The sequence below is a fragment of the Leishmania donovani genome, chromosome 36 (assembly GCF_000227135.1).
Source record: "Leishmania donovani BPK282A1 complete genome, chromosome 36".
Lineage (NCBI taxonomy): Eukaryota > Euglenozoa > Kinetoplastea > Trypanosomatida > Trypanosomatidae > Leishmania > Leishmania donovani.
The window spans coordinates 1079621-1100235 of NC_018263.1; the positions used below are offsets into that span (position 1 = coordinate 1079621).

The 20615-nt window shown below is 59.3% G+C and overlaps 3 protein-coding genes across 3 annotated transcripts; all 3 read right to left on the reverse strand.

Moving 5' to 3' along the window:
* Positions 1–499: 499 nt before the first annotated feature.
* On the reverse strand, positions 500–10876 carry LDBPK_362760 (protein kinase, putative; the record flags this gene model as incomplete). The annotated part of the gene is made up of 1 exon (XM_003865343.1): positions 500–10876. The coding sequence occupies one exon, from the start codon at positions 10874–10876 to the stop codon at positions 500–502; it is 10377 nt and encodes a 3458-aa protein (XP_003865391.1).
* Positions 10877–14546: 3670 nt separating this feature from the next.
* LDBPK_362770 (hypothetical protein, conserved) lies at positions 14547–16202 on the reverse strand (the record flags this gene model as incomplete). Its single annotated transcript, XM_003865344.1, has 1 exon — positions 14547–16202. One exon carries the CDS (start codon positions 16200–16202, stop codon positions 14547–14549), a length of 1656 nt encoding a protein of 551 aa, XP_003865392.1.
* Positions 16203–16999: 797 nt separating this feature from the next.
* Positions 17000–18022, reverse strand: LDBPK_362780 (hypothetical protein, conserved; the record flags this gene model as incomplete). The annotated part of the gene is made up of 1 exon (XM_003865345.1): positions 17000–18022. The coding sequence occupies one exon, from the start codon at positions 18020–18022 to the stop codon at positions 17000–17002; it is 1023 nt and encodes a 340-aa protein (XP_003865393.1).
* Positions 18023–20615: the final 2593 nt, after the last annotated feature.

A 20615-nucleotide genomic window follows, 5' to 3' on the forward strand; every position in this document is an offset into this window, starting at 1 on the left:
CCGTGCACGTGCGCCATGAAAAAAGGAGCGGGAGAGGCACAGATGGGCAAGAAAGGGCAGATGATCAGGAAAAGAAAGGGAAAGCTTAAACGAGTGAAAAGGGCGGGTTACCTTGGCGCGCAGGCACACATATCAGTGCACGCCTACCGGAGGTGAGGCATCCCAAGACCGAGCGTGAGACCGAGCGTGAGATCGGACAGGAGTCGTCGTCCACTCAAACAGCAGCGTATGTTTCTTCTAGTATGTGTGTGCTGTCGAAAGAGAATAAGAGTTTGACGTCGGGGAAGGAAAAGGGGCGCACACTGCGGAATGTTCCTCGTCAGCTCGCAGAGGTGCGCATGTGCACAGGGATTAGCGCGTACGCGAAAAAAAAAAGAAGTGAGAAGCAACAGCATAAAATGCATTCATGCATCGGTGTCACTGCCGCGTTTGCGAATCCATGCTGCACTGACATTACCGTCTCCCTCCCCCCACACACACCGCTTCTTCGAACCTCTGCTCAAATTTCTAGCCCTGCCTCCACCATTATCGTCTTCCAGTGTTGTAGCGCCTCGTGTGCGCTTGGCCGCTGCAGAGGGTCGAGGTCCAGCAGGGTCGACATAAAGTCCACCACACGCTTCCCCACAGCCGCTTCGAGATCGCGCCGCTCCCAGTCGTCAAGGGCCTTTTTAGAAACCGACGGTGTGAAACTAGAGCCTGTATCGGCACCAACGCTGGATGTGGTCGGCACCGTGGCCTTTTGCAGAGAGCGAGGCGCACCCGGCAGAGGGCCAGCTGCCGTACTTGTCTTTGAAGCCGCCGTTTCGGGGTCCTGGTCCTCGCCATCGTCGACAGCGGCGAGAACCAGCAGGCGACCCAGCCGGGCCTCCCCAAAAAGCATGCGGCCCGTGAGCATCTCGTAGAGCAAGCAACCGCAGGCCCAGATGTCCACTGAGAGCTCCGCTCGCCGCAGCAGCTCCGTCATTTGGGGCCCCGTCGACTCCATCAGCTCCCCACCACGGCTTCGGAGCGGGAGGTATTCGGCTGATGGACCGGCAAAGCTCGCAGCGTGGGAGCCACGTTCCACCCTCTCGGAGAGAGTGAGGAGCGAGGAGGTGGCTGGGGTCGCTGCCGCGGCTGGTGCGACGGCTGTCGCTATGCGACGGAGCAGGGCGTAGCGCCGCTTCGCCGACATGAGCTCCGGCGGCTGGATCGCCTCTGTTCCCCTGCCGACGCCCCACCGACCAGCCAAGAAGCGAGCCTCGCCTGCCATGATGTCGTGCTTCAGGTTTTGAATATCATCGTCGTCGCACGTGTCGCAGGAGCCGAAGTCGCACAAGCACACAGAGGACGGCAGCATCGGCGGATCCATCTCCCCCCGCGCAGCGCTGGCGGCGGTAGCGGTGATGAGGACGTTGTCACACTTGATGTCGCCGTGGCGGATGCGGTGGTCGTGCATGAAGGCGACTCCCTTGAGCACCTGAAGGAGACAGCGCGCACACGTTGTGAAGAGCGAGGTGCTTGGCGCAGCGGCTGGCGTCGGTGTGCTGGAAGTCGTCGCGGGCGCCGCTGTCGGCATCGGCCCGCTCTTGCACGAGTCCTTCATCCCCGGTGAAAGCGTGAGCACGGCGCACCCCAGTGGATAGTGCTTCTGTCGCCACAACCGCAGCGATCCTTGGGTGTAGTGCGGCAGGACAAGGATGTACTCGTCCTTGGTGTTGTCGAAGGAGAGGAGCGGGACGATGTGGGGGTGACCGCGCAGACGGTACATACAGAGCACCTCCGCGTGACAGAGGGGCAGGTTTCCACTCTCGCTTCCCTGAACGTTGAGGGGGATGTGCTTTATCGCCACCTCGCACTTGCAGACTGCCTGTGCGATCCGCTGCGTCGCTGTGCGCCATGGCGCACGCAAGCCATCCAAGACACCGGGCGCGATCCTCTCCGCGGTTGTCGTGACCGACCGACCCATGTGGAGACTTTGAGGCGTGGTGCCACCAACACCAGCGCCAGAACCGCTAGCTGCTGTGCTTCCGCGTGTCTTTGCTGGCCGCCAGCGAAACCCGCGCTGGCCCCATCCAGGAGGCAGTTGCGTGTCGCCGCCGGTGCCGGGCCTCTGCACGAAGCCGGACGTGACGGAGCCGTAGCCGCCGGCACCAATGCGCCGCTCATTTTGCTGAGTGATCAAAGGTGTGATGGCGCGCGGAAGGAGCAAGCGTAGGAGCACATAACGACCGGCGAGCATTGCGGCACTCGGTTTACCGCTACGGCCGCCGCCGGTGCCGCCTGCCTGAGGCTGATGAAGAGAGTGATGGTGAACGCTGTTGCCGATGTTGCCGCCGCTTTCGCTGTGAGAGTACGAGGGGTGAGGCGGTTGCGGAGAGCACTCTTGCTGCATCGACGGCGCATACGCGGACTCGAACTGCTCCATTCTTGCCCGCTCCATCTCAGCGTACTCGTCAAGCACCCATTCCTCCAGCAGATCAATAACGAGGCTGTTGCGGCTGTCCTTGAGGTAGTTGTGCATTGCCTGTATAACATGAAAAGAAGAAGGGCTGTGTTGAGGAGTGTACCGCCACCGATCCGTCTGCGCCGCATCTGACTTCTGCGTGAAAGTCGAGCCTGAGGCTGCAGCGGCGGTGCCGCTGCCAGCGTGCCAGCGCCGCTGCGAGGACGACGACATGTCCGGCAGCACACGCTTCTGCGTGAGCGAGGACACGGTGTAGGCGTACTGAATCATACCGCTGTCCTGCTGGAGAATGATAGAGCAGATGCACAAGATGAGTTCCATCGTCACCGCCGGTGCCACTATCGGTGTTAGGACTGGGCGAGACGTGCGAGGCACTCGCTTGCGGCGTCGCTGACCGGTAAGCATTGAGAGAGGACTACTCTCGGGCATGGGCAAGGAGTTCAACGACAATCCACTGTCGCAACGTCGCCGCTCCTTTGAGTCCTGTTCGTCCACGCAGCCGGCATAGCTGCCCACCTCATCGCTAGCATTTCCGCTGCGGCTCACCTTTCCACCCGTTGGCGCAAAGTCGGCAAAACTGAAGACAGGGCGTAAGTGTGATTCATCCGAGGAGTGGCTGCCGTGGAAGTGAGCGGCGGCCGTCGCAGCAGTCGGGCAATTCGAAGCGGTGATGGCTGCTGCAGTAGCGGTGGCGGTGTTGGCCGTTCCACGAGATGCCATGCCCTGCGCCGTCAACCCAAATTGCAGGTGTATCGTGTCGGAAGGGATCTGTGCACTTGTGGTCGCGCCAGCCACAGCGTGAGGCTTCTGATTCTCCGCCTCGATGAAGCCGCCAGTGTCGCCGGTGGAGGTGAAGTACATAGGCGGGCCTAGAGAGCCAAACGACAGCTTAGGAAGGGCAAACCCATCGACAGTGGTTGGAGTGGACGTGTGCAGCACAGGTACAGGTGGTGGAGTGAGTGTCGACGCGTTCGCCGCCTCAGCCGCGCCTTTCAGTGGTGCGCCCCTAACAGCTGGATCGACATGCGCCGCACCCACCACCGCCGGTGCCGCCGCTGTCAGCGAGTTCAGCGTCGGAAACGCCTGGGCTGGCGGACGCGCAAGAGACGGGCTTATCGGCCTCTCCGCAAAAACGGCGGTGTCACCGGTAGAAGTGAAGTACAGCGGCGGGCTGAGAGCCCCGAGAGACAGCTTCGGTATTGTCAACGCGGGCGGCTTCGGCGCGTCGCGGCGGGTTGCAGAATCGGCGTTCGCGTTCGCTGTGGAGTAACTCTCACGAGGTTCGTGTGAAGTCGACTTAGGCAGCGTGTGCTTGGACGCGCTCTCTAGCGCATCAGATCTGGCTTCGTACTTCACGTCGCACTCGCCATTATCGTCGTCTTGCGATTGGTGCGAGGCTGCGTCCACCACTGACATACCTGTGGTGCTGAGGAAGTGTACCATCGGTTCCTTCGCCATTTGCGGCTGCTTAGACTGCTCCTTGTAGAAGTCGTTCTCCTGCGCAGCAGCCGTGTCACCTGAGCTGGTGAAATACAGAGGCGGCTTCAGCCCAGTGAAAGACAGCTTCTGCACCACAGGAGGAGCTGTGACGGGGGTTCGAGGCGGGGTCGGCACAGGAGTGCTTGAGGCGGCAAGCGGCGTCGTGCTCCTCACTGTTGCCTGGGTGCCTCCAGAGATGAAGTGGTCGTTCGACCCTAGCCGCCTCCGCTCCTTGAAGTCGAAGACCGAGGTCTGGTCCGATATGCCTACCATCACCTGCTGCTCTACCTCCACGGATGCCTTCGAGACAGGAGACCGCCGAGCGCTCCGGGACGGCTCTAGTCGACGCTCAAAGTCGTCGGAGGACCCCGAGTTCGGCGGCTGCCCAGGTAGCCGTTTGCGGCCCTCGCTCATCCCTGGTACTACCGTCACGGAACTGTTGGACGAAGACACCTCAAAGTCGACGAAGCCCTCCATCCTGACGCCCTCCGCGGTGGAGTACGGCTCTAGCGCGCGTTCCGATGTTATGAAAGACATCCCCACGTCCTTCAAGTCCAGATGTGGTTCATCCGGAAACTTTTCCGCCGGCTCGTCGTCGTAGTCGTCGATGACATCATCTCCCTCGAGTTCCCCTCGCCCACTGATCATCTGTAGCAGCCGCCCAAACACGGAGGCGACAGACAGGTTGGCTGCCGTCTCGTGAGCCTCAGCGCAGCTCCAGCACAGCTCGCGTAACGCCCACAACAGCTCATGGCAGTAGTGCGTCCACAGACGCTGGCTCAGGTGCTGAAGCGTGCTCACCTGAGAGCGCATTTGCGGTGGCCCAAGTGTGCGATACGGCGTGGCATCGCCGTGGCTGCTGAGGTCCGCGTGGGTCGCCAAGGCCGCGCGCTGGTCGACGCTTCTGGTGAGCGGCGTCGCGTTACTCGTGCCGTCCACGCGCTCGCTCGTAGTGTGATCTGGCCCCGTCGCAGGTCCGCTTGCACTCAGCGCGTGCACATCCGCGTAGAAAGCCTGCACGTACCGCAGGAACAGCAGCCGCACGTATGTGGACGCGTACGTTTTGGGCAGCACCGACTCGGCGCCAGCCTTCATTGAGGCAATAGCCGTGTAGTGGGTCTGCATTGCCCTATCCCGCGTCTGGGTCGCGACTTTGCTCGCTGTTTTGGTGAAGCTCACGAATGTCTCCGCGTCCAGCGGTGCGGCTGCGAGGCGCAGAAGGCGCAGCAGCTCTACCCGGATCCACAACCCACCGCACACTTCGCGCATCGCGCGGTCCGCCGGCACGCGCCGATGAGCGCCGGCAGGAAAGCGGGGTGGTGACTGGTCAGCTGGCGAGCCGGTGCAGTGGAACCAGCAACGCTCATGCGACGTTGTGCGGGCACTTCCAGGAATAATGCTGCTGCTGCTGGTGTCGACAGCCGAAGGTGGACAAGCGTAGGGAATGGACAACAGTTGCGCGCATGGGCCAGTGGATGTGTTGAGGAGGGATGTAACGGCGCTCACCTGCAGCGAGGGCGCGCTGTCACGAGGTGCACGAGAGACCTCCAGATACGACGTAAGCGGCGCCGTCTGTGCCGGATTGCTGCCCGCACACGAGTTCAGGTACAAGCTCACCAGTTGCGCGTGCTCGACAATGCGGATAAGGTGTGAGTAGCGATGAAATCGAACATCTGGCCACCACATGGTGCTCCGCGTGTACGAGCTGCTGGCGGACACCTCTGGGCTCACCGCAGGATTGGCTGCTGGCCAGCTGGTAGGAGTCGAGGCCGAGGTTAGCGGTTGCCGCGCTGTAAGTATCACTTCGCCAAGCGCGGAGGGGTTCGCAGGTGCAGCCACCGAGGTCAACAGTCGTTCCCAAAAGGTGCGCGGCCAATCATCCTCCGACGTCCCGTCTGCCGCTGCTGATGTGTTCAATGGCGTTTCACGAGCTGTGGCGACTCGAGAGTGAGCATGTCTACTATCTACGGTGAAATAGTTCACCGCAGACTGCAGTACCATCGACGTGTACGTGCTGAGAAACTCCTGCACGCGGTCCAGCGGCGAGTCCGCCACGACCTGCGGCGCAGTGGCAACCACCGAGCTGGACAGATCGCCGAGGCCCCAGAGAAGCGGCGATCCAGCGCCTCCAGCCAAGACAGCCGCGGACAAGGTGTCTGCAAAGTCGATCGACGGGGCAGCCGTGTTAAAGGCGCTCACTGTCAGCTGGTACAGGTAGAGCGGCTTCTCTGGAAGATGCAGCGCAGCGTCAAGGAGGACGTCGACGATCTCGAAGAAGTAGTGAATGGCCAGCTCCATCCAGCACGTCTGCAAACCAGAAGTCTCCAAGCGGTTGGAGGCCATGTCGTAATCACCGCCTCCGCCGTCGCTGTAGAGGCTCGTAGACTCGGCCGCACTTCCCAGGCGGACAGAGTCGTCCGCAGCGGGGCACATGAAGAGGCTTTCGTCGTCACTCGAGTTATCGACAAACATCACACCCTCGCGGAAGTGCCGCTCTGCCGCGCCGCCGCTCTCAATGTCAGCCGACAACGCTTGGCAGACGCTCTCCATGAATGATACGACGACGCCGAGCACCTTCCCCGCAGGCTCGACCAGCTGTGAGGTGATGAAGCTCTGCAGAGCGGCGCTCGAGGTAACCGACGAAGTCCTCACGCCGACGCCTGCAGAATTACCGCTGCCGTGGCCAAACAGCGTCGTTGAGCAAAGATGGCTTTGGCCGCCGTACATATCATAGCCGCGGGCACGCGTCAGCAGAAAGTAGTGCGCCAGTCCCGCCAGATGCCACACCGCCCCCTTCAGGGAGCTCGGGGCGTTGTGATCGCCGTGAAGCAGGTGCGTGGTGGTGTCCGCAAGATGGGCAAAGCTGCTGAGCCACACGTTCACGAAGCTGGCCGAGCTCTCATGCGGAGGCGCTGACAGATGAGTGACTTTACGCCCCCCAGCCTTGAAAGCGCTGCGGCTCTTCTTCAGAGTCGATCCGGAAACTTTCTTTGTATCCCCCCCACCTTTGACCCGCGCTGGCTTGGGCACAGGATGGTGTCGGCGCACTTGATCATAGTGATGCGCAATCGTCATGTCAAGGGTGATGCACTGCAACAGCTCCTGCGTCATGGCAACATCCTTTCTCTGGAGCGCGCGCAGGGCGACGCTGATCAAGGTTTCACGGACATAGGCAGAGAGATGCTGCCACCATAAACGACTGCGGCCGAAGCCAAACACCTTGGCGAGGTCCATAGATAGGGGTCGAGGTGGTGGGGGCGCCGCCGCTGTCTTCGTGGTCACCCTCCCTTTCGACTTTTCAGAGAGCGCGGCAGCAGCAACCTTTGCTGGGAGTCGTTTCAGCACGACCATGGTGGTTGTCACCGCGCCGGCTTTCGTCGATATGGCTGATTGGCTGCTGTCGCTGCTGCTGGCGACAGCAGCTGCCTGCACCACTGAGGCAACTTCTCCCTTCGGCACCGCCTCACCCATCACATGAGAAAGCAACACCACTGCAAGTGAGAAGGACACCTCAAGCGCACGAGCGCTGTCCACAAAGAGCTCGTAACTGTTGGAGACAATGGCGGCCGCGCACGAGTCGAGGTGCTCCATCAGCAACCTTTTCTCCAAGGATGGCGATGTGACAGAGGGAAACAGCGCCGGAGGTGTCGAGCTGGCGTTGGCACGGCGAAAGAAGAGGGCGTGGTTGCCCGGCATTCGATCCGCTGCAACCTGAGGTGGCGTCACGAGGGGAGGTAAGCTGCCTGTCATCGGATTGCTAGTCGTCGGGGTGCCTGTCCACGTGTACTGTGAATGCACACCTTCGGCCGGTGTTGCCGGCGCCGCAGGGGTCCCGGTGCTGTCCGTGCCGCCGCGAGGAGGGAACGCGCCTCCAAAGCTCTCCACAGCCCCGCCGTCCGCGCGTGCAGAAACGAGATTTGCGTTGGGTGACACGGGCTCCTCCCTGGCCACGGCGGGAAGCAGCTGCAGCAGTGTTTTCATGTCCTGCGTTGCGTACAGAGTGCCCACCTTGCGAGCAAACTGCACGGCAGAGCGAGCCTGGTGCAGCTCCTTTTCGACTCGCCCCAGGCACGGGGCCAGCCCGGCTGACGGCATCACAGCTGCCACCCGGAAGGGCTCGCTTGGCCGCTGCACCGTCGCGTAGCTGAACGAGCTGTCGCTGCTGCTCCTGTCTTTCCCACTACTGCTGTTCCCTCTCGCAATGTTCCCATCGCCATTGCTGGCTTGACCGTCCTCCGCATACGACGATACATGGGGTTGCATGCAGGCGATGGTGCCTGGCCGATACGGCCGCGAGGTGGGCGAGGAGGCAGCGGCCTCACCAGCTGCATCAGCTTCCGTGTCAGCACGATCGGGGAAACGTTCCGCTTCACTCCGTGACGAGCATGCTGCTAAACGCGCCGCATCAGCGCTCTCCAGCCACTGCAAGTACAGCTCCACTGTTGACGGGCAAGAATAGCTGCCGCTGTGCACCTGCGGTGCCTCCTCAGTCGCATACGCGGCCGTGTTGCCGGCGTCCCCAAGAACAACGCTGGTGGCAGCCTGACCTCGGCGTGACGGACTAATTGGTGCACCTTCAACGCTACTGCTGCTTCGGTCTATTGCGTTAGGCCCTGCGCCAGCGAACGCCGACATGGTATGCTCCGCCGAGATCAGCCTGTCCGACGATGTGTTGATGCTGATGAGGGTGGGGACAGCAGCAGAGTCGAAGGCGCCTGTCGTTAGACTCCCAGACGAGGACTCCGTGGCCACGCTTGCCTCGTGAGTGATGCATTGTGCTGAGTGGGGCGACAGTGTGGCAAACCCCAGGGCATCGCTGGCAATCACACCGCTCTGCAGAGGGAACAAGCGCTTCATCACGGCCTTGTCTGTCATCTGCACGCCAGTGAAAGAGAGAAACGTGTTGGCCGTGAGCAAAGTTCCAGCAGTGGAATCGACGCGCTCGTACTGCCGCCGCTGCAGCTGGCGCGCCAACGTCTCGACCGTTGGCAAGAGCTGTGACAGTGACGGTGGCGGTGGTGCGCTCGCTGTCGCAGACGACGATGTCAGTGTCTTGCGAGGTCCCGTGGCTTGCCCCGGAATCGTAAAATCCCTCTGCGCCTCTTGCTGCGCGCGGATCACGTCGGTTGCCAGCCCGCACGCGGCGTACAGCCAAATCCAGAACGGCAGTTGCACATACGAACACGCCTCACGCTGCTCCACGGCGGCCGTCGACAGCCACATCGGGCAGTCTTTGCCGGGCGTCTTGAGAGAGACGCTGCTCAGAAACGCAGTGATACGGGACCAAAAAAGACTGTGCACCAGCTGACGAAGCGCCCGCGGTCCGAGCGGTGCCGAGCTGGCCCCTGACGGCGACTGAAGACCTTCGCTGGAACGCAAATCTGGTAAAGGAGACGGGGAGGAAAAAGACGCCGGGCTCATCGGTTTTCTGTCCTCTCCCTCTGCGCCGGTGTGACTCCGTCTACATGTCGCCATCACAGCGTTTAGGGCAGCCGGCCCACCGGCACCGCTGCTGCCGCCATGGCCCTGACCGCGAAGCGCCGCCGCCTCCTCCTCTAGAGCGGCTAAAGTTATGTTGGGGTGCAGAATAGCGTGCAGGTGCTCTGCGATTGTGTGGGCAATCATAACGATGCCGGTGGAAAAGTCTTCTGCTTCCAGAGACGGCGTTGTCTCCGGAACAGACCCATCCGCCATCCGCACTGATTCGCCGCTGGCACTTTGCGCATAAGACGTGCAGCAGCTGCCGTTTGCTGTGGCCACGGTGCCATGGTCGTGTCTCCATTCATCTGGAATGCGGTCGGGAGAGAGGAAGTCAGATACGGGGTGATGGCTGTTGTGGCGAGGGAAGACGTCAGTGGATAGAACGGTTGAGTTGCCGGGTCGGTGGTTGGAGTTAGTGCAGTGTGGTGGTTGTTGCGGATGCTGGGAAGCGGAAGCCTCTTCGCCCAGCAACGACACTGACGGCTCCTCGGAAGCGACGCCTCTCTTTTTCTTCGTTGTCTGCCACGCAGCTGGCGAGCTGCTTTGCAGCTGCTGCTGGTCCAACGCAGCGCGGCACTGCTCTACCGCGGCGGCAAAGTCGTCGAAGAGCCGTTCGAGGTGCCTCTGCATGTCCGGCAGCTCCGTCGCCGAAACCACAGTGAAGCGGTGAGAATTATCCGCGACGGCGCTTGGTGATGTGCATGAGCTCGCCTCCTGGTCTCTCATGACACCACCAACGCCGATGCTGTTCTCCGCAAGCAAGGGGGCGAAAAGCTGCTTCGGTGCTTCAGCGGACTCCGGCATAGAGGGGGCAGGCACACGAGTTGCCCCCATGACAGCAAGCGTTTTCTTGCGCTTCAGGCTCTTGATAACCACCCTTGGTCCACCGGAGAGCCTTTGCAATACAGACGTCGAGGTCTGCCTCGCTGCCGATGATGAGGGTGTTTCGGTGGCGGCCACTGCAGTGGTCGTCGAAGGCACAGGTGCGCGTGGATTGTGGGTATCGGGTTCAGAAATGTGGCGATACACATTCACACGCGCTACGCAAGCGCTCCGGCACCCACTCCGCTCTCCTTCCTCGGCCTTAGGAGCGAGCCCGAAGAAGCGCTGTGCCGGTGTCGCCCTGTCTACATCCGCTCCGCCGGGGGGCTCGGCAAAAGCGCCGCGATACGGAAACAGCCTCTCCACCTCGGCGCGGACTGCCTCCCTCACCGTGCTATCGATGTCATAAACAGTGTGTGAGTGGGGTGAACGCTCAGCCGGGTTCTTGGATACAGCATTGCGTGACACACTAGCGCGCAGCAGCACCGAGTACAACACACTCGTGGGCATTGTGCTGGTTGCCGGTGCAGTCGCCGGCGAAGCGGAGGCCGCTGTCGACGAGTTTGCGCGAAGCCTCACGGGAGCGGTGTCCTCCAGCGCGCTTTTAGGGTATTTGGATGGCCATGACTTGAATTGGTTTAACGTCATAACGTCAGCCGTCGCAAATGGGCCAGCGGAGAGCAAAAAGAATCAAGCAAAGAGAGAGAAAGCGTGGTTGCGCTACTCTGGTCGAAGGGGGGAGGGAGGGCGCAGGTTTGTGGGCCTACAGATAGTAAAGCGTCTCGTCGCTCGCCACAACAACAAAAAGAAAAGCACCTGACGCAAGTGAAAGACCAACGAAGAGACCCGCTCCCCACACAGGCACAAAGACATGCGCGTACGATTCGAGTAAAGCGGAAAGCTTCGACACCACCGGCTAGCGTCACTGCCACCCGCGACCGTGTTGAACAATGAGCGGCGAGTTAATACGCGAATGTGTGTGCTAGCCCTGATGAGTCTGCTGCTTCGACCTTTTTTTTGTCGTGCGTGTGCAGCTGAGGAACCTCGATGTGTGAATACGGTTTGCGCCGGTCAAGCGGTTGAGCCTCCGTTCTTTTCTGTGTTAACGACCAGGGAGAAAGCAGTAGCCGAAAGGAGGAGAGCAAGAGAGTGGTGGGGAAGGGAGTGCGATCGGAACGAGAAAAAGACAAAGAGCAGCAACCGCACGCCTCTTGTGCGTACACCTGTGCCCCACTCCCTCACAAACTAGAGAAAACAACGAGAGAGAAGGGAGGAAACACCGTGAAAGAAAACAAACAAAAAGGGGCAGGAGGGGGGAGCGAGTACAATGCGAGGTGAGTCGAGCTCTTTAGCGCAAAGGAGCACACGCGCACACGCAGGCACAGAGAACACGCAAAAAAAGCACAAAAACGTAGCGGGGGGAATACCGGAGGAGGTCGAAAGAGAGTCGGCCGGGGGGGGGGGGGCAATACAGAAAACGGACGGGAAAGAGAAGACGAGACACGAGTCGCACTTTCCTTCTACGACAGCCCTTCGTCACACACACGCAGAGACAGTGGAAAGAAAGGGGGCACAAGAAGCGAGACAAGCGGAGCACTCACAGGTGCGCAAGACGGACGCAGAGAGCAGCAGTAGTGCAGTGCACGGAGCGAGAGCCCGGCTCGTGCCAAAGCACGTAGACACACGCGAGCAAAGGGGGGAGGGAGAGAGTCGGCTGGCGCGTCCGCGGGAATAGACCAGTAAGCGAGTGAGAGAGCGAGCGGGGGGGAAGAGAAAATGTGCAAAGGGAAGGGTCGCCATAAACAAAAAAAAAGACGTGTCGAGAAACAGTTACAACACGAGAGAGCGAGAGCGAGGGCGAATGAGCGAGATGGCCTTTGTCTGTGTGTGCGTCTCTCTCGGTGAGCCAGGAGGCTGCAATCACCGCGCGCAACGCCTCCACTTCACTAATATCGCGGCAGAAGAAAAGCCACCACCGCTTCTACGACAAGTCTCCCTTTTCTTTCCGGTTTGTCGGTCGTGTCCCTTTATCTCTGTTTCACGCGCATGAGAGGCGCAAGAGCACACGCGCACACACACGCGAATGAACTCGTGAAATGATATATGTAGGAGTGCCGGCAATGCAGGGAGAAAGAAACGAAAAACTCCACACAAGGAAAAGAGCACGAAAATGATGGCCGTCGGTGAAGATGCCGCTACGGGGAGTGTGTGTGTGTGTGTGAGCTGTGCCCGACCCAAGCACACAAAACGCGTGGGCCTGAAAACGAGGCGGGACTGAGCAGAAAAGGGGAAGCGCGTACACGGCAACAGAATCAAGCACGGCGAGTCGAACAAGAGGCAACGGCGTACCAAGAGACACCGAGAGGCAGCAAACAGCGTAAAGGCACGTAGACGACGTTCAACAAGAGAAAAACAAATGCCGTAAAATAGAGAAACAAAGCAAAGCAAAAAGAGACGCAAAACAGCAGCGCCGATAAACCACACAGCAGCCACACAAACACACACACAGAGTACACGCCTGCCGCAATCGCAGGCGCGCCTCTTCCTGCTTGTCCCTCGCTCGGTGCACTCGTCTGACGCCTACCCGACGTGCCCCCTAACCTTCACCAGAAAGTTGCCACACGAGAAACGGTGATACTACGCGGCGTCTACTCAAAGACGAAGATTTACTTGCGAATCTGAAATACTGCGTGCAATGAAGAGACGCTTGCTCTTTTCCTGCTCAAGTTGTTCCTAGGTTTGTGAGCGTGTTCCGCCATTTTGTAATTTTTTTTTCGTTAGAGATGTATGCGATCGTGTGCATGGGTGCGTGTGCAGCACATCGAGGAAGCGCATAGAGACAGCGAGAGAGAGAGTTGAAGAAAACGAAACAAAAAGACGCGCTCCTCTGACAAACAGGATACATACGCGCACACCAATGGTGTACGTCATAAGCCTTAGCAGCACCACAAGGCAGTAAGCCGGCCGCCATAGGCCAGGACACTAAAGGCATCCAATAGGCCCGCCACCACCACCTGGATGTGTACTACTTTCTCTTTTAACACTATCCTCGCATACCACGCCGCCCAAGCCAAGGCAGTTAGAAAGAGTACCTCTAAGAAGGCCCACACCAGCAGCAGCCGCTGCGGCAGCGTCCATCAGTAAAGTGCATTGGCGTTTACTTTCCACAGGCCGGTCATTCGGTTTTCTTCAATAGTTTGTCGTGCAAGCCATCACTTAGACGCGCGCACAGGCACGGCTCGGGCTATAGCGCGGGCGGCTCCAGCGGGCTGTCAGATTTCAAGGACTAGAGGTTGCATCTCATGACGGCGCACGGCAGCGAGCTGACGCGCAGCGCAGTCGGATATATGCTTGTTCTCATTGGTCATCAGACGCTTCAATATAGTGCGCGGCACACAAGAACTTGGATGGAAGCTGCACAAAAGCGGCAAGCCGTTGAGCCTCTCAGCAGGCTGAAGGCGGAATCGTGTGGCTCCTGAGAAAGCGGCACGTGATGGTTGTGCTCCTTGATTAAGCATGCGCAAGGTAGGAAGAGCCTGAGTAGGCTGTAGTAGGCGAAAAGACGAACGGATGCAGGGAACGTGAGTGTGGCGGTGGAAGAAGGCGGCATCAGGTGGGAACGCACTGAAAAACAAGGAATGCCCCCCCCCCCAAAAAAAAAAAAAATGAGATGCGAAATCGCAGCGTCAGTGCTTCACGGCGGTTTGAAGACCAGTTGGGTGAATGAGGACACTCTGCGTCGTCCACAGCCGCGCTCAGGGACGGAGGACCGTTTCCGTGCGAGTCGATGACAAGCTGGAGGTGGTGCTGCCGAGTCCTTGAAAGGGCGCGGATGCAGTTAAAAGGTTTACGGGTCGGGGAAGTACGTCTTACCGTTTTTTTTATCGTTCAGTGCTCTTGTATGGTAGATGATTAGATGCCTTCATGCGGAGCCGGTCTCAGCCCGTGTAGTCCGTGTGACATCGCAGTGCATCTCTTTGCTGAAACTCGAGCGGAGGTGGCACGAGGTCGCTTCAGGCGGCACACGACTCTCTGCCTACCTCAGGTGACCAAAGAGGTGGCTCGCAAAGGCAGATAAAATAGGCAAACAAAAAAAGGACAACAGAAGCGGACGTGAAAAGAGGAAGAGAGACGGAGAGGCGTGAATAGCGACGCAGCCAACACGGAGGCCTTCATCGGCTAGAGTTCTGCCCCTGTACTCCCTCGCTCAGACTTCTCCTCACGTTAGACCTACGTGATTCTCTCCAATGGTGCGGTGATGGGCCCACCCGGCTTCGCCTCCGCTTCCACCCCGCATGTTGTGCCTCACCTCCATAGCTCACACCTCTTCTTGTAAGAGGGGAAAGGGGACCTTCTTTGACAACACCAGCGTCTTGTGCTCGTGCGAGTAGTACCCACGCACATATCCTCGCGCAATGAGTTTCGCAATCCAGAGCGCCATGCGGTCTTCATCCATAACGCTCTCCGCCATGCAAGCCTCAGAGACTGGCGGCACAGCCTCGTCGTCTCGTGAGCGTTTCTTCGACTCTGCGGACGGCTTCCCACTCTGCGGCTCCTCGCTGGTGATGTAGGTGTACGCGGCCAGCAACGTTGGAATTGTGATACGGCTGTTGTCCACGTCAGAAAGTGCCGCCATGGCGGCGTGCACACGGGCGACCACCATGAGATAGCAGAGGATCTTTGCCTGCTGCAGAATTAGATACACGCCGCGGCGATGGAACGTCGAGGCGTTGCTGTCGAGAGCACCGGAGAAGCGCACCGGGTCCCCTCGCTCAATGGCCGCGGTCAAGGAACCGAACAGGCGCGGGAGCAAATCCTCGTCGGCGCGCAGAATCTCAGCGGGGATGCGCCGCCCATTCGCTACACCGGCCACAGAGAGAAAGAAGCGCACCCGCTCCTTGTTGAGGCGCTGAGGCTCATTGCCGAACCCTGCGGGCGGCAAAAGCGTGTAAGCTATCCGCAAAATGCGGTGGGCTTCGTCGAGCTTCCGCTCGTACAAGCGCATCCGGCCTTGATAGTAGTGATAGGTGACCACCTCTGACACCATGTGCCGCGAAGGGTGTAGGATGGAGCGTGCCGGCTCTTTGGATGACTCGGCGACATTCTCTGCATGCTCCACGGCACCCAAGAGTACGGCGCACTGGTGAGTGTTGTAGCGCTGAAACAGAATGATGAGGAGACCGTTCACGAGGGAGAGGGCCCCGCGACGGCGCGAGTGCTCGGGAGCTTCCTGGGCGTCTACAGACTGGAGTGCAACCAACAGCTTGCGCCACGTTCGTATCACCTGCCCGATGCAATCGTCAATGGCGCTGCCACTCGCGTGGCGGGCGACTTGCGGTATGCGGTGAACCAGGTACAGCAGCACAAGGGTATCCCAGCCGACAGTGCCGGGAGTGTTACTGTCCACGCGTGGCGGATAGTGATCGCGGTTCATGGAGTGGCACTCCTGAAAGGACTCGAAGGCGTACAGAAGCCCCTTCAAAAGCGTCGTCTGTAAACTGCGCTCCAGCTGCTTCTCTGTCACACCGTTGCCCTGCACGGTCTTGCTCGCAGACACAGCTGGATGAGAAGAGGACGGGGAGAACGAGCTCGAGTCCTGCAAGATGCACTTGCGTGTGCAGCGCTGGTATTGCGTCAGGGCACCTGTGATGGCGATGCGCACCACTAGCTCGCGGCAGGACGCGCGCTCCGCCTCGTTGAGGGCCTCCACGGCAGGTGTTGGCTTGCTTGCTCGGGTGAGTCGAAGATTCCGCGCGTTTTGATGTAAGTATCGCTCGCAGGCCTGCTCCAGCGAGGCATGTGTCGTTTGGATGAGACTGTGCATAGTCGGAGCGGAGTCGTTTTTGATCTGAACTGGTATGCCCTTCTCCGCCTTGGCGATGGCATCCTTCAAGATGATTCCGTTGCGTGAGCAAATGCCAGCTGCCGCCGCCTCCAGCCACGTGGCCTCGATGAAAAAGTACTGATGCTCCATTTCGAGCTAGCGAGCGATCGAGTCTAACGGCACGGAAGACTGGAAAGGAAGAAAATAAAAAGGAGCGAGTGGCAGCTATGGATGTCGGCGCGGCACGGTCGTCGGGAATGCGTGGTTTGCTCTTTGGTTTCCAGTAAAGAGGGGGGAAGCCGAAGGACTCGATGTGCGAGAGGAAGAAAGAAAAGTAGCGACAGACAGACGGAGAGACGAGAAGACGGCGCACCTATGATGAACGGCACCCGGCCTCTGCCGATGAGACTTTACCTGGCGCACGTTATGCGAGCTTGTCCACGGCACGACATTACACGGCAAGACACGACACACACACACACAGACAGCACCAGGCACCGCCCAGACACGAGGGAAAGGGGATCTGGCGCGTCTCCCAAGCGACAAGAAAACGAAAACCAGCACGGCCTTTATCTTCCTCCTGTCTGGCATACTGAGCAGCGGCGGCGTTTTTTTTTTGTGTCGTTCCTTCTCGACTCTGTTGCTGCCTTCTTTCACTCTCGTAGTGGTGGTTATTCCCCGTCACCGTCTGGGAAGACGCGGCAAAGGAAGGAAGGGGGTGATGTCAACGCAAGCCTCGACATCGATGACACGTCGGCTTCCGCGATGATGCCCGCGCGCAACTTTACAATGCGCCTGTGAAGAGGAGGTGGACTACTTATTACGCAAGATGAAAGGGCCAAGCAGATGCGTGTAGGCGAATAGGGCTAAGAGGCGCATGCAAATACACAGGCACAATGCTGTCCATCTCAGGCGGCGTTCGAGTCGCCACGCCTTCTCCTTCGACTTCAGCAGCGCTCCAGCATCACACACCAGTTCTCCTTGTCGTAGTAAGATTTGCTGATTGCGACCGGAATCGATCCTGTCCCATCATCGCTGGCCGCGTCCTTGCACAGCTGCTCCAGTTCTCCCTCCGAAAAAAAGTGATAGTAGCGGTGGAACACCTGCTGTGCCCCATCGCACTTCTGATTTCGCTCCCACCGCACGAGACCGTCGCCGGTTTCTGGGTCGACCAGACGCTTTGTGTGGCCTCGCTGCTCACGTGCCCACACGTAGATGAGTACACGCCCGCCCTGCGGCCGAACGAGGCGAAGGAGCTCACGCACCGCCAGTCTCCGCCGCTCGCGACTCGCGTAGTGGTGAATCACCGCTATACTGATGGCGGCATCAAAGACGCCGCTACGCAACGGGCACCGCAGAGCGTCGCTGCGCACCGTATCTGTTCGTGGGAGCTCCTCCGCAGACACAGGTTTCACCACCGCCTCTGCCTCGTTCTTAGCGCGCTTGCCACTAAGGCGGCGACGCCGCTGCGCATGATGCATGTTGGGGTCAACCAGCTGACGTTGCGTGGAGCGCAGGAGCTCCTCACTATAGTCGAGACCCACGACGTAGCGGTGTGCGGGTGCAAAGGAGACAAGAGGCGGCAACGGCTGCGCTTCTGCCTGCTGCCGCGACTTCATCTCGAGAGAAGCACCTGATGTGCTCATGGGATGCGAGGAGGCGGTGAGGGCAAGTCGCTGTGCTGCCGAAAAGTACTTCCCATTTCCGCAGCCAACATCCGCCACGAGAGAGAAGGGCGGTAGGCCCTCCAAGAAGGCACCGACCTGTGGCCACGCCTTGTACCGTGTGCTAGAAAAGTGGTCGGCAATCGCTCTGTACACGTTGTGCACGTGTTCACGCTCGTAGGCAGCGGCATCGGTGGGCGGGAGAGGAAACACCGGCGCACGGTCCCCCTCCGTGATCACATCGGCTTCCACTCGAGCCCTCTTCGCGTCGGGTGTTGCTGCGGAACCCGCACAGTTAGCCGACATCTCTGGCCTGTGTACGTGTACCCTTGGTAAACAATGCAAGTGCGCGTGCCAGAGGCGAAGATAGATGAAGCGGCACGACGCACTTCACTGGCGCAGCAGTTTTGCAGCCGTGTCAGAGAAACCGAAACAGTATGTGAACTCGTGTAGGGATGTGGTATTGTGAAAATGGGAAAGAGGGAGGCAGAATATCATGAGAGAAGATAACGTCGTCTACCTGTTGCACCATATCGTCACCGAGCATCCGCCCGCAGCGGCTTAGCAACTATACATATGTCTTAGAATGAAGTGTTCGTGTCTGGTGTTTTGTGGCCTGCGGCTCGAACTCTGCCCACACCCCGCCTCGCAGGCCGCCTCACAGTTCATCCCATTGCGCCTTCCGTCACCTGGTGCACCCCTCGCCGTCGCCGGGTTGGGATACGTTCGGATCACGCCAACACCCTGCACATCATGTGGATGGCACAAGCGTCTTCAAGGACGCAGGTCGCCCTGAAACAACGCTATAAAGGGCATCACCGCCGGCAGCAGCAGCGATGCATCGCTCTCACACCCCCCTACGTCGTAGGTGCATGACCTTGTCACCACCGGAGGTGGTTCGGCATTTTGCCAGGGATAGGGGGGTGCTGCTTGGCCTCCGCACACATAGAGTGAGGGCACTGGATCCTGAGATACCACACGCCGAGGTGGCCTCCTGTCATCAGAGCTCCTAACGTTCTCATCTTCCAAATCTATCATGCCTCTTTCCGGTGGAGCTATAGATCAAGGAGAAGGCAAGAAGAGAGACAAGAAGCCGAAAGGCGAGGCACCCGAGAAATGCCGGCTCGCTTCAACTCCGCATCCGCTGCGGTCACCGTATCTCTCTCTCGCCGAAACCGTCCTCCTAGGCCGTTATGTGTGCTCGCCGCGTCACGCACCTGCCGTTGACGATCGTCGCTCTCACCAAGCGAGGCGCCTGCCGTACTCCACTGCGGATTTCCTCCTCGGCGCTGTTGTCGCTTTTGTAAAACAACTCCACGATGTCGCCTGAAATCCATTTGGCCAGACACTTGACGTCTACCTGCCGCTCGAACAGCGCGATGAGGGAAAGAGCAGTTTGCCGGCCCATGGATTGAAGAGTCGCAACGTGCGAGTGCCGAGCCTGCACGAGGTGCTCAGGTACGCCGACAGGCTGCGCTTGTTTGCCACGCGCACGCTCACATTAGAGAAGTAGTGTAGCGTTGGCACTTAACCATGGCTCATCCAGTGGGCATCTTCCTGCTGCCTTTTCGAAGGAGCTGTCAACTCCGATGAGTCATCGCTAGCGCAAGAGACGTCGTATCGCGATGTGAAGCCGTGACGGTGCAGGCGATAATTGTGCTCGTAGACGTGTCGAGGCGTTTCATCGACCAGCGAAACGCTGGCTTCGCGAGCTGCAGCTTTTCCGTAAGAGGCAGCGTGTATCTCGTTCGACAGGGCATTGTCTAACTTGCGCGACGTCGACTCCACTAGCAGAAGCTCCTCGTCCTCTCTTGGCACCGTATGCGCCATGCAGTTGAATAGACACACCATCTTGGCAACTGTCGGCTTGGCGAAGGAAAGCACGTGAAGAGGGAAGATGCAGAGGAAGTTGATCGAGACATGATGGCCTGATAAGACCAAGCGGTGAAAGGTATTCTGCATTACCTATCACAGGAACTCCTGGCTCCATCGGCACCTCTCCGTGTCGCCGCCTCGATTTGCTTCCACACCCCCGTTCGCACCCGCGGACAACGATGGGTCAAGCGTAGATTTTGTGCGCTTGTTCTTCGGCTTCTTGTCGCAGAGCTCCTCCAAGATGTCGTGGGCACCGCTCGCACGACCGCGTCGACCGGCGGGTTACTCCTCCATTCTCGACTGCCCAGTGGGCATCTTGCTGTGGCTGTGAGGGGGTCCCAAGAACCACGGCGTCGAGCTCGACTCCGAAGACGAGACAGCGGAGCTCCCAGCGTTAGTGTGAAACACCGCATCAGCATCATCCGACGCCCGCGAGAGGCGGTACGTTTGCCGGCAGTTTCACCCATACCGCCCTCACTAGGCCTTCGCGTCGTCGAAGCGCCGCACACCGCCCGAAACATTGGACCGTTGGATGCGCGAGACGCCCGCTAAAATGTCCTTCCAGTCTCCACAGGAGCCGCGGACAGGCAACGGCGCGCGTCACCGGCGTGCAAGCTGGTAAAGACGACGGTCCACAAATTCACTGGGATTGGTAGCGCACTAAGGTCATGACACAGGGCGTACCTGGGTGCGAGATCAGGTGTGACGATTTCGCGACCGGTGCTGCCGCTTGCACCAGCGATCATCACGGAGGGTTGTTTGCCTTTGGATCACATACAAAGAGCCTCTTGAATGTGGTCTGAGCACCGTGTGCGTAAGCACAATGGGTGAGAAAGAAACAGATCACTTAGCAGCTGTAGGACTTAAAAGGAAATTAGAGGAGGCACAAGGATTCTCTCCTGGTCGCTCTCTGCCTTCGACTAATTATAAGGGCGCATATACAGTTGTGGGTGTGTTTGATCGAATACGAGCAGAGGGAGAAGTGTATATCCGTCGGTAGATTTTTGTGTGCATATGTGTGTGT